A 13,552-nucleotide genomic window follows, 5' to 3' on the forward strand; every position below is an offset into this window, starting at 1 on the left:
AATGCTTATATGTTTTGATAAAAATAAACTGTTTCTTTACACTTTGGTGTGTGGCTTATGTAAATAGGTTTATCAAATGGATTAAATTCTGATTCATATGAAATTTAAATTCTGAATCAGACATCAGACATTTTCATATTTTTAAAACTTATCATTCCCATATCGTAAACAAAATTAAAAGAATCCTAAAAATTAACCTGGCAGCATGCCCCCTTTAAATGTCATTATTTTATAGTCACCATCATAGTGTCTCTTAAAATGAGTGTGTCATAAAAAATTTATGTTTGAATGTTATAACTATGATAAATATTTCTAACAAAGCTTGCTCAATATACCTATATACATGTATATACAAGCAATAATATGGAACTTGTATATTAAAATAGAAATAATCAAAGTACTTGTAGATTTTGTATGATTATAGATCTTTGAGTTAATTAGTTCATGATGTAAGGAAATGCAGCACAAATGTTGTTTTTTACTATTTTGTCAGGGCCTAATCTGTAAGTTGTGAAAATCTTTTTATCAGCTGAATTTTTTTTTCGGTTCGTTTAACGCTTGCGTCAACAAAGTGAGCTCTGCCCCTTGATTTGGTTATTTCTTATATAACTTTAATAACATATATTGAGTACTACGAGTGATATATACCAGCGTGCGCCTCCGCGCAGTCTGATCAGGATCCATGCTGTTCGCTATCAGTTTCTCTAGTTGTAATAGGGTTTGTAAGCGAACAGCATGGATCCTGCTCAGACATGCTGTTCGCTATCAGTTTCTCTACTTGTAATAGGGTTAGTAAGCGAACAGCATGGATCCTGCTCAGAGGTGCAGGCTGGTCTGGATCCATGCTAGTCGCAAACCCATTACGTTGGTTTTGTCATGACGCGGCTCTACTGTAATGGTTTTGTTGGAATTTTGTCATAGTCAAAATCTCAGGCTGACATGGTACTATATACAGGCTTGCAACATTTTAATATTAAAATTTAAAACTGATATTATTTCATTGAATATATTGTAATTTTAAAGTTGGTTGTTTAATAAGTTTTGTGATTTATTTTTTACCCAGAATTTTCTGTCACATCACATGGTTCAGGTTGTTTTTTTTTCTCCACAATAAAGACACATGCATTTTCTGTCACATGATTCAGGTGTTGTGATTTATGTCCTTACCACAAAGAAAGCACATACATTTACTGTCACATAGTTCAGGTGTTGTGAATGTTCTCCACAGTGAAAACAGACATGCATTTTTGTTCCATATATCTTAAATTATGTTTGCAATTGAGCATTTTTTTTTATAAAATCAGGGAATTTTTAATTTTCAAATTAAATGAAGTACATGTATATTATTTACATGTTCATAACAGTTGTATTTATTTTGGCATTATATGGTACATTTTAAACCCACCCTGCTACCCTTGCCCGCCCCCTTTAAAAGATAAGAAATTTGAGTTATTAGTTTAGATGTATATTTAAAAGTAAAGAAATTCATAGCGATTATAGATTGTTTTGTTCATTTAAAACATTTAAATATCTGTTAATTTTAAACAGATGACATTTGATTTTTTTTAATCCTCAGTAAATTTGGGTCCATACTATGTTTAATGTGTGAATATTTGATTTTATTTTAGTAATTTTTTTAATGTTGTGAATGCAAGATATTTGAGTTACTTATAATTCATTCTGTGATATATAAAGATATTAGTTGTACATGTTTTTAAAGTACATTTTTAAATAAGGATATATTTAATAATAACATTGATGCTTCCAAAGTGTTACATTTCATAGTGCATATTTGTACAGGTATTCTTTATAATGCATGGGCTTTAAATGTTTTATGTAATAGAAAGAGCACCGAAACACGAGGATATCTGATTTGTACGAGGGGGCGTAGCCCCTGAGTATTAATCAGATTACCGAGTGTTTTGGTGTTCTTTCTCTTTTGTATCATACTCAAACATAAAAACACGTTCCCTGTTGTTACAATATGAAACCCCGGCAAAAATGAACCAATGAACGAGCATCTAAATATGACATTTCTGTCGATTTCACTTTCACTGCCGTCACAATATGTAAACCCCAGCAAAAATGAGCCAATCAATGGGCATGCTCTGGAGTGCGGGTAACTAATACCCGCACTCCAGTTAACGCACTGTGCATGTATATGTAAACGATTTAACCCTGACACATTTTCAACAGAAAGGTCTCCAAACTATGATACAATCATTATTTAATGTATTTATTAATCACGGAACTTTGAATATAATAAGGTGTACATATAAAATATTTAGACTGATTTATTGAAATTGGCTTGTATATATCTTGGCTTGTATTGAGCAAGGTTATTGCAACATTGTTTAAAATTTAATGATTTTTAAAGTTCAGTCTAGATAAAATGGTTGGACAATGTATTTTTTATGTTCATTGTTGTTTGGTGAAGTTTAAGGCATTAAATGCACAGTCCCTAAAAAATACAGCCACTTTAAAACACCTTATTTTAATGATATTTTGCAACACCTTGTTTGTAATGACTTGCTTTATAGTGTACAAGATAGTGTACTGTAAACTTCATTTATGTGTAACTCAAAATTTGTTAAAATGTAATATGAATTTATTGTGTCCTGTCCTGGTCTTCTTCAGCTTGATCACAGCTCTGGGAAAAATTAATTTTTTTTTTAATTTGCATAGAGATTACATATAATTATCTAAGTAACGAATTCTGTACATCTTCATTTCCCATAAATGTTGAAAATAGACTTGTCCATGCGTCATGTTTGGACCTACCCATTGTCACTTTAAGGGACATCAGGAAGAAAAATTTATCATTTAAAATTATATTGTCTACAATGAACAATCAAATTGTTTACGGGTCCGATAATGCATTTTGTGATGTACATGTGAGACTTAATTCATATAAAAATGCCTGATAAGTGATATATAGATAACATTAATAAATGCTAGAAATAGATTTTGTACTAAAGGTTGCTTTCATACAAATATAATTTTACACTTAAGGTTGCTTTATTAAAAATATAATTATTGACTTAAAAAGGTTGCTTTATTATAAATATAATTACATGTATATACTTATGTTAACAACAGAACTGTTCTATCACTTCTGTTTATGAGGAAATGGAAGGTTAGATTTTTGATTTGTTGAATTTACGAATAAAATTGTGTCGCTATGTAATTATGCCCTCAAAATACAGTCACGTTTTTATTCACATGGGTTACCATGACATCAGATATCATATTTTCTTTCATATTTTTCATGTTTATTGATAATAAAAATAATATACAATGACCAGGTTTTGTTTTTGTTATATTTTATACTCTTTTTGTCATCAATATCTTGAAAAACAAGTGATCAGAATTGTTCCAAATAGAAAAGGTACAGGCAGGGACTGTTAAACTGTAATAGTAAAAGTAAACAAAGCCACCTAGTTGGGCCTTTGGTTTATACAGAATTTATTTTAGTTTGATTGTGTACGAAGCTTTAAGATTATAGACACACTTCAAATTTGTTCCTGGAACCAACTAGTACTGAGCAATTAGTTTAGTTTCTTGCTCAAGGAAGCAACGACTTGCCCCTGACTGGGTTTGAACCCATGCAGCTAGGGATTCAGTAGATTACTAGTTAAACATGTTAACCACTCGGCCATGCCATCACTATCAAGTTTTTTGATGTAACAGGAAATATTTTTTTTTGAGATTTGTGTGACTGGCTACATTCGAGGACTGAAAGATTAATCAATTTTGGTTCCAGAAAGGTATGGGTTTATATATGCTTGCACAGTTCTTCATGAAATTGTACTTTGGTACACATTTATTATGTATAACTAAAACACATACTTTTTATTGATTTATTTTCTAGCCAATAAAATAAGACATAACATAAAAGTGCATAAAGAACATGTAGAATATAAAACAACGAAGACTATGATATTTGTCACTAGAATGCTGAGGGAAACTTGTAATAATTCTTTAATCTTATAAAAATTTACAATTTAAAATCTGTACACAAAATGTATTTATTATAACATGACAAGAACAACAACATGGGTCAAAGATGAAAACAAACCCAACAAAAAACAGGCTTTTGTGAACAGTACGACCAAAGAGATTCTTGTGAACACTGCGATCTAAGAGAAAGTCTGAACACGTTTCAGAAATAATAACTTCAAACAGCAGTAATTTTGCCTTGTAACTAGTAATATATACATCAAAAGTGTTCAAAACAATTCTCTTAATTTTTTTTCTAAAATCTTGCATTATATATGTTAACAATTAACACAGCTGCCTAATGAAAACGTTTAAAAATTCAACGACTTAAAACAAAAGTCAAATTGAATTGATATTTTCAATTTTTCCGCATAGCAGTATTTCAACAGTATATCTTAGAATGCATAATAAACATTTTGAGCCGCGTCACGACAAAACCAACATAGTGCGTTTGCGACCAGCATAGATCCAGACCAGCCTGCGCCGCCGCGCAGTCTGATCAGGATCCATGCTGTTCGCTATCAGTTTCTCTACATGCTGGTCTCAAACGCATTACGTTGGTTTTGTCATGACGCGGCTCATTTACAAACACCAATGGAATGGCTGTTTATAGAAATGTGATATTTACATCATTTTTTGAGTACATTTACTATATACATTTACATAATTTTAAATATCAACAAGATAACAATAATAAAAACACACCTTCACATTTTAAATACTCTATAAAAAACAAAATCTGGAACAGCGTTATTGGCTTTTCTGTTTACCATTCAAATAAATCTATTACAATGCTTGGAATATAACTCTTGCTATTCTTGGATATTCAAAAACAAAAACATAAACAACAACAACATGAAAAAAAAGTTTTAAAAAGAAATTTTACAGTGGACAGAACACATTATTGTAACTTGACAGCATGTATTGAAGACTGTACATAAACATTACCGGTACATCCAAATAATTGTGATAGACGGAATGGCCACTGTAGGCATAAAATGTAAACTGAACCTATACCTGAAGTTGATATGAGCCGTGTCACAACAAAACCAAGGTAATGCGTTTGCGACCAGCATGGATCCAGACCAGCCTGCGCATCCACGCAGTCTGATCAGGATCCACGCTGTTCGCTATCAGTTTCTCTACTTGTAATAGAGTTGGTAAGCGAACAGTATGGATCCTGATCAGACTGCGCCAATGCGCAGGCTGGTCTGGATCCATGCTGGTTGCAAACGCATTATGTTGGTTTTGTCGTGACGCAGCTCATATTATCTTGTCAAGGCTGAAGCATTTCATTCCATAAGTGGGGTGTGATTTATATTTCAAACAGTAAGCAATGAAAGTAACCGATATATACAGAAAACCAGGCACCTAAAATAAATTTCACAGCAGGTTATCACATGACATAAAGAGTTATTGTTACTTGACAGTAGTCATTAATAGTTTTTATGCAACAGGATACATTGGTAATTTTTTCTAAACAAGATAAAATGGTTATTGTAATTCAACAGGATACATTTATAATTTTCACTCAATGGGATACATTAATAAATACTTAACAAGATAAAAATGATATTTTTTACTCAACAGGATACAATGATACTCAAAATGATACATTGATAAGTATTACTCAACTGGATACATTGATAATAATTGTTACTTCACAGAATACAAAGTTAATTGTTTCTATTGAAAAACACATTGATAACTGTAACTCAGCATTATATGTTATTATGACTCGACAGAATACAGTGATAACTGTTACTGAACAAAACAGTGTTTTTGTTATTTGGCTTCATGTTGTTGCAATGTTATAATTCACAGTCACCAAATTGAAAATTCTTCATTCACAATGTTCACCAATTTTTACATATCAAAGTTCATATATGTACCCTTTTTTATGTTAAAAATTGCATTTTTGTATGATAGCAACAATATTATAGCATTTAAATGCTCCAGTCAAAATAGCATTGTAGCATTAAATGTACAGGAACATGTTTGAAGTATGTTAACATTCAACAATCAACACAAGAACGACTAGGCCAAAAATGTTCTTCAGTAATGCCTATTTAGAAAGAAAATGAGTAATAAATAATGCTTATCTGTAAAAGATACCCTATTTGCCTAGTGAGGTACTGTATTATATTTTATTTATAGTAACTCAATTTCACCAAGGGGAATGCCCCATGTTGAGGTATTTTGAATTTATTTACTTATTTGTTTCATATAAACAATATAAACTTTCTCATTCAACACATGAATGGACTTTAATCTTAAAATAGATCCCACATTCCTTATACCCCCCCCCCTCCCCGATTAAAATATGACAAATCTACCTCAACACCCACCTTAAAATGGAGCCATAAAAAGACAAACAAGAGGGCCATGATGGCCCTGAGGGCGCTCACCTGTATATAGGCCCCCCCCCCAACCCCCACCCCAACGTTGCAGGGCCAATTTAACCCAAGGGCTTTTATTTGCACAAACTTGGTAGACACCCATAAGAAGATGTTTCATGCTAAACATCTAAGCTCTAGCTCATTGGGCTTTTTAAAAGAAGATTTTTTTTTAAGTTTTTACTTTACACATATAGTTAAAGAAGATTTTTTAAGTTTTCACTATATACATATAGAGAAAATCAATGACCCCCTGAGGCGGGGCCAATTTTGACCCCTGGGCTTTTATTTGAACAAACTTGGTAGACATCCATTAGAACATGTTTCATGCTAAATATCTTAGCTCTAGCTCTTTGAGTTCTTTAAAAGAAGATTTTTTAAGTTTTTACTATATACATATAGGGAAAATCAATGACCCCCTGGGGCGGAGCCAATTTTGACCCCAGGGCTTTTATTTGAACAAACTTGGTAGACACCCATTAGAACATGTTTCATGCTAAATATCTTAGCTCTAGCTCTTTGAGTTCTTTAAAAGAAGATTTTTTTAAGTTTTTACTATATACATATAGGGAAAATCAATGACCCCCTGGGATGGGGCCAATTTTGACCCCAGGGCTTTTATTTGAACAATCTTGGTAGACACTCACTAGAAGATGTTTCATGCCAAATATCTAAGCTCTAGCTCTTGCACTGCACTTCCTCTTAATGTGCTTGATCAATGTATGAAGTTGTTTAGAATTCCAACCATTAGTCTTAAAGTTATGCTCCGGACAAGGAAAATGCAACAGATGTCTGGACCGACCGACCAACCAACCGACCACAGAGTGACTCCTATATACCCACCCCCCAAACTTCGTTTTGGGGGTATGAAAAAAACAAAACAAAACAAAAACACAAAGCTAAAATTGATCACTCAACAACTTTAAAAGGTTTTACCCCCCCCCCCCCCCCAACAGGCTGGCCTGCTTTAACACTGATAGAATATACAATATACAAGTCATTATTAAACATTAACATTGTAAAGGATAAAGAACAATATTCAAGACTACATGTACTTTATGATGATCTAGCTGTGAGATTGTTGTCCTCAGGTTTGTAGAAATATTTGATAATACAATTCACCATATCATCCAGTTCTTTTTGTGCAGCTTCCCCATCCAGTCTGTGAATATGAAAATAAATTATCTGATAAATTCACTGATATGGTAACAACATGTATTTTAACCTTTTAACTCAACACCAACATGTTTGCTATGTGTAAATTACTTCCTTTGTTCACTTCACAGCATTTTACTTTTGAATACATTTTTATGAATATTAGCATAAATCTAAAGGCATACTGCTTTAAACATCAATTTCTTATTTACATTTCAAGCACTTAGCAAAAGTTTGTGCTTTACTTTCTTTACCTCTATGAAAATTTTTACTGGCATTTTGCAAAAATGCTAGTATTAAGTTCAAGCCCTGCTTACATCATATAAAGGAAACATGGTAGTGACAAAAGTAGGTGTCAAACCTACATTTACTAATGGTTGAGAGACAGGCACCTTTACCAGTAGGCCATCATTTCCCTGACCGTTAAGTATAGATGAAGACCTTTGATACATCATTTCAAACAAGAGCAAGAACTTTAAGCATTACTTACCCGTGACTAGGATCTGGTTTGTGTTCGGTGTAGTACTTGATTTTAGGTTCTGTACCGCTGGTTCTTATTGTTGCTACACAACCATTCTCAAACGTGAAAGTAATCATCTGACTAGATGCACTGACCGGCAACATCTGAAAAACAATTATAACTTTTAGCACATTGTACTAAAAAAAACAAAAACAAAATATCCAATTATTTTACTCAGTTTAAACTTTTATCTTATTGGAAGTAAAAGTGATTAGCCATCGCCAACAGAATCATAGATTCAGGCCAGTTTGCACATCTGTACAGTTATAGTAAACTGTCGGCAGACCAACTTTCAAATTTTATCCTGATATCAAAGCACAGAAGGCGCTGAATTTGTTTGGGTCTCACCAATGCTTTCCAGCGTTATAATTGTGGCTATAAGACTGATTGCAACACTGATATTCAATCCAATGTTTATTTGACTTAAACAATTTGAAAAAAAAATGAGTTGACTTTACTGGGATTTGAACTCCAGGCCTCTCGCTTCCTGCGCGAGCGTGAAAACCCTTCAGCCACGGTGAATTTATATGTGAACAGCCTGAAGATCTAAATTAGAGCTTGTAACGACTTTAACTGTTGTTTAACATCCTGGAGCTTACTATAAGCATGTATATTTATAAAGAATCAAAGGGCTGCAAGTTCTGTGGTATTTTCTGATCTTTGCAATCTAAATCATACTGTATATCTGTATGTATTTTCCTGTATAAGTTTATTTTTATGTATTATAATTCATTTTGCTAGGCACCAGAGTTTGATACATACGGAATTCTACATAACTAGAGTTGCATCAATAAATCATTTATGTTCATTTTTTACGACAGCCACACTTTATCCTTGCATATCATGGCTACTTAAAAAAGAATAAAAAAAAAAAAGTTTCCTCAACTGGGATTTGAACTCCAGACCTCTCACTCCCCAAGCGAGCGCGTTACCCCTGTACCACGGAGAAGTTATACAAATAACGACTGAATAACATCAAGTCATTCTAAATTTAGAACATCCATTGCATTTCGGGTTTGTAATCCTTATTAATTTCGAGGTACAGTAAAAACTCTGAAAACCGGACCCTCTGAAAACCGGAATCCTCTGAAAACCGGACCATTTTAAAAGTCCCGTATTTTCTCCCTATATGTTCATTGAAAAAAAATCCTCTGAATACCGGAACCTCTGAATTCCGAAAACCGGACGATTTTCTATGGTTTCTAATGCTAAACATGCATTAAAAATCCTCTGAAAACCGGACAGCAATTTAAAGTGTCAACTTTCTGTTTATTTTAATGTAGATCTAAACATAATCTCAACAGGTGACATGTTCAAATACCAGGTAATGGTCATCTCCTTTTATCTATGCAGGTGTGAAAAAACTTGTCAGTGTATGTTAATTTCTTATTGTCAATTAAATTATAGCTCTTTCATCATATTTGTGTTTTTCCTCATGTAGATTTTAATTTTCAAAAATGTTTTTAATGTGTTATGACTTTTTTAATATAAAAGGTCTAAAAGAGTTCAGAAACTGTTTTTAAAATGATTCCTGTTTTGCTTTAAATGTTGATCATGAAGTTATCTTTGTTTTGATATCAATTATAGGCAAAAATAGTAATACTAAATAAATACCATTAATAACATATTTCAAAGCTAATGAAAAAGATATTATGATATATTTCAGACAATGTGGTGTTTTAATTTCTGATTTTCTGAATTATATTCATGAATTTGCATAATAAAAATTACTTAAGACATTTATTGCACAAAGAACTTAAAATATGACTTAGACAAAAGGGTTGAAAAGTAAATACAAAATGATTGAACAAAGTCATTGTTCAAACACATCATAATTATCAATGAATGTATAAAACCTCTGAAAACCGGAATCCTCTGAAAACCGGACTTTTGGTCAAGTCCGCACAGGGTCCGGTTTTCAGAGTTTTTACTGTATTTTGTTCAGGATAAACCTGTTGTTTAAAATTGAAGTAAATAATTTAGCAAATCTTCTCGCCCAAACAGTCCGACATGTAGAATCTATATATTCCACTACTTGGTTTGTGTAGTATTCGGTAATCAACATCGCTAAAAATAGTATTTTCAATCATTGATAAAATCATATTCATCCGCGTAATTTGTGATTGTGCATTTATTGACAATTCTATAAGCCAACGCTATTTTTAAACTTTTAATGCGTTGTAAATTGTTGGATACTTGTAACAAAATAAAAATATTTCTTTCTTTTAAATCGCTAGTTTAAAACTGTTTTGAGAACTACTTGTTGTTAGGTTTGTCATAAACTTCTGTGTCAGAAATTGAATGTCCGCTTTGTATTTCCTTATTTTCGATCAGAAAATACAATAAAACAATATTAGAAATATTCGACCATTCGGGAATTATATTGCTTGAATATAGATGTGCCTGTCTTTGACCATCTTACGCAGTGATCTCCCCTGAATTTTTCGGCGTTAGTGTTACATATAAAGGGAAGTAACTGCTTCAAAAAAGTGGACTACTTTTGGCATTTGCAATTAACAACATTAGACTCTGAAATTTCGCTACCATTATTTGTTTGGTCTGATGACCCAAACAAATAAAAATTGCTCATGGACAGTCAAAAAAATTGAAGTTTCACTAATCCATTTAAGAAATACAACAGTTTGAAGGTAAATAAAGGTTTGTGTTGATACATAGAACCCAGTGATAATCAATAATATGTATATCCCCCACCCCGACAAACCCCCAAGACAGTGTATTATGACCTTGCCCTGCTCTGAATCTAAGACAGTCCATAAATAGTTTTGGAGATTTCCGTATCAAATACGTGAAATACTTTATAAAGAAGCTTACAGAATAAGTCTTGATCCTATTGAACAAATATGCAAACTGACCTGGCTTTATTATAGCCAAATAGGATAATTTTCATAACTGCCACTAAAGCGGCCTAAAGCGTTAAAAGTAAGGATCAGTTTACACTCACAGGTTTGTTATCTGGTTGACTGTTATCAAAGCCTACGGTAAGATCTCTAACATGCTTGATTTTATAACATCCGCAGCTGTCTGGGTACTGTAAAAGATGCCAACATTTATGATACATTCTTAGCATAAAATGAAAAACTCTACTTCAGGGTGGTAGTTATAATAAAGAAAGGCCTTTGCAAGGTCAGTCGGAATTTTTTTTACATTTTTGGTGTTTGCCTTGCGCGGTCGCTTAATTCACATTTGACTGTACCAGCTAATAAGGCTACATACAATGTATGCTGTTGTTTACAGTCAAACCTGTTTTGAAGACAATCACAACATAAAGATCACTCTTTGATAAACCGTCATTGATTATAAAAGAAAACCCTCCAAAAAAAAAGACCTCTTGTCTATAAAGGACATTTCTGCATTCCCCTTGGATGGTCTTTAATCTCAGGTTTGGCTTGCTACATAATTTTTGATCTTAAAAAACTTGCATTTAATAAAATCTGAAAACATCTTATATTAAAAATCGATTTTTAATAACTTTTGTTAGCTTATAGAATATTATTATTGACTTTCACAATGTTTTGAAAGATGGCATAACATCAGCAACAATCAAATTAAAAGTTTGATAATAAGTCTTACATATCTAGTTGTCATTTCAAAAAGATTATGATAAATGCCCAATTAACAGATCTGACAAATTTCACAATTTCATGTTTAAATGTTGAATTCTGCTTCTATGCATTATTTCAGGTACAAGATGACATACACTTGAATATCAGCCATCAACATTCCTCAGAGCTAAACGGATACCTTCCTCTCTTTAGTCAATGAGTCATGACAATAAATACCAAAACAACAGAAAGAACATAGAATGGTTCCCCATTATTAAAAAAAAAACAAGTCTAAGCTATAACTAACAACAAAGAACATCATTAATACACAGTCTCACCTTGCCAGTATTGTTGTAGTTTCTAATCTCATCAAACATTCTTTTAATAGTTTCTGGATCATGACAGATGTAGTAGGAATTACTTGAGATATGGTGTCCATAACTGAAAAATAAGACAAAATTTAAAACTTAATTTTCATTCTTCACCAATGCATACATATGTACATAATAGTCCACACAAAAACAATCACTTTTCACAAAAAAAATTAAATACCTGTGCTCAAAGGGATTCAACTGAGATTTTATGACATGAAGGGACTGTAATAGTTCTCAAAGATTCATGTTTCATTTTAATATAGGTCTAGATTAACCTACAATGTATATAAGATTAACCTATAACGAAAACCACAAACATTAGAAACCTACGAATATTAATGATTTTGTAGTACTCTGAATAATGTAAATATTTTTATCATATACCCATTTCGTTTTTGCGACTCCTTTAAAATGGTATTACACGGCCGTGCATATATTTTGATGTGACATCATTTTCATAATACGAACAAAGCGTTAAGACGCGCTAAATGTAAGTGTTATACTATAGGCGAGTCATTGGAAAATGGTTCTTTTTCACTTCAAACGGTCTTTATTTTAAGGTATGTGATAAATAAAATATTTAATTTGTGTAACTTTGATACTGAATTTATTGAACTCGTTGAATAATGAAATATTATGCTTGCCAGAGGCTGGCATAATATAATTTTATTCAACTTGTCCAATAAATTCAGTATCAAACTTACACTCATTCAATATCCTCTTATCTATCAAGAAAATAATAATTACTGCTTATAAATGTCTGTGAGTTTTTTCTTCAATGTACTGTTGTTTCTGTACAGGTATGCTGCCATCTCTGCACTGACTGCTGCGGCTGACACGCCATCTTTATCCAACACCGTTGATCCACACATGTAACCAATCGCCTCCTCGAACGCAAACAGAACTGTTTTCCCTTCTTTCAACAAGGAATCACTTCTGTTACCCATCCATTTAAAACCAGTCAAAGTTTCCTGAATGAGAAATACACACAGAAGTTTGATTGGTAATGTTTTGTTTTGTTTGGTTTTACAGTGCACCAAAACACAGTTTACGTCATATGGTGCCGAAACAGGAAAGATGATTGAGGCCAAGTTCTTTTCAGCATAAAACATGTACATGCAAATCTATAGTTGCTGATGGTATATAATTTTAAATGAAATACATGTTTGATTAAATACCTATAAGCTAACAAGAACTACATGTAATTCTCATCATTATTATCCTTTGCAATCCCAACTCCTAACTCTGGTTTGCTATATAACAATATTAAGGATCTTACTTTGTCTATATTTGGAAATTTGACATACTTAAATCAATATTTACAGAAAGCACAAATCAGGGTAAAATGCTTTAAAACAAAGTGTAAATTTTTTTTGGCAAATGCAAAAACATACTTCCACAGGATTTATTTTTTACTCTTTGTTTAAAAGCATTTAAAAATCTAAAGACAGAAAAATCAAGATTTTTCACATTTTTTTTTTTTTTTTAATATCTACATTTGTGTATTTCACTCTTTTATGATTTTAGGGATATTCAAAAACTATC

General features: G+C 32.3%; 1 protein-coding gene across 1 annotated transcript in view; it reads right to left on the reverse strand.

The window, feature by feature from the left end:
• Positions 1 to 6,608: 6,608 nt before the first annotated feature.
• LOC132729615 (phosphopentomutase-like) overlaps positions 6,609 to 13,552 on the reverse strand; it is a 36,073-nt gene continuing 29,129 nt past the window's right edge. The window contains exons 14-18 of the mRNA XM_060715420.1: positions 12,755 to 12,978; positions 11,972 to 12,074; positions 11,033 to 11,119; positions 8,041 to 8,174; positions 6,609 to 7,557 (exon numbers count right to left, since the gene is read on the reverse strand). Of these exons, the coding sequence (XP_060571403.1) occupies positions 7,452 to 7,557; positions 8,041 to 8,174; positions 11,033 to 11,119; positions 11,972 to 12,074; positions 12,755 to 12,978 (654 nt within the window). The 3' untranslated portion in view covers positions 6,609 to 7,451. The remainder of the gene's footprint in view (positions 7,558 to 8,040; positions 8,175 to 11,032; positions 11,120 to 11,971; positions 12,075 to 12,754; positions 12,979 to 13,552) is intronic.

The sequence above is a fragment of the Ruditapes philippinarum genome, unplaced genomic scaffold (assembly GCF_026571515.1).
Source record: "Ruditapes philippinarum isolate M1 unplaced genomic scaffold, ASM2657151v2 ctg6593_1_1_1_1, whole genome shotgun sequence".
NCBI classification, from domain to species: domain Eukaryota; kingdom Metazoa; phylum Mollusca; class Bivalvia; order Venerida; family Veneridae; genus Ruditapes; species Ruditapes philippinarum.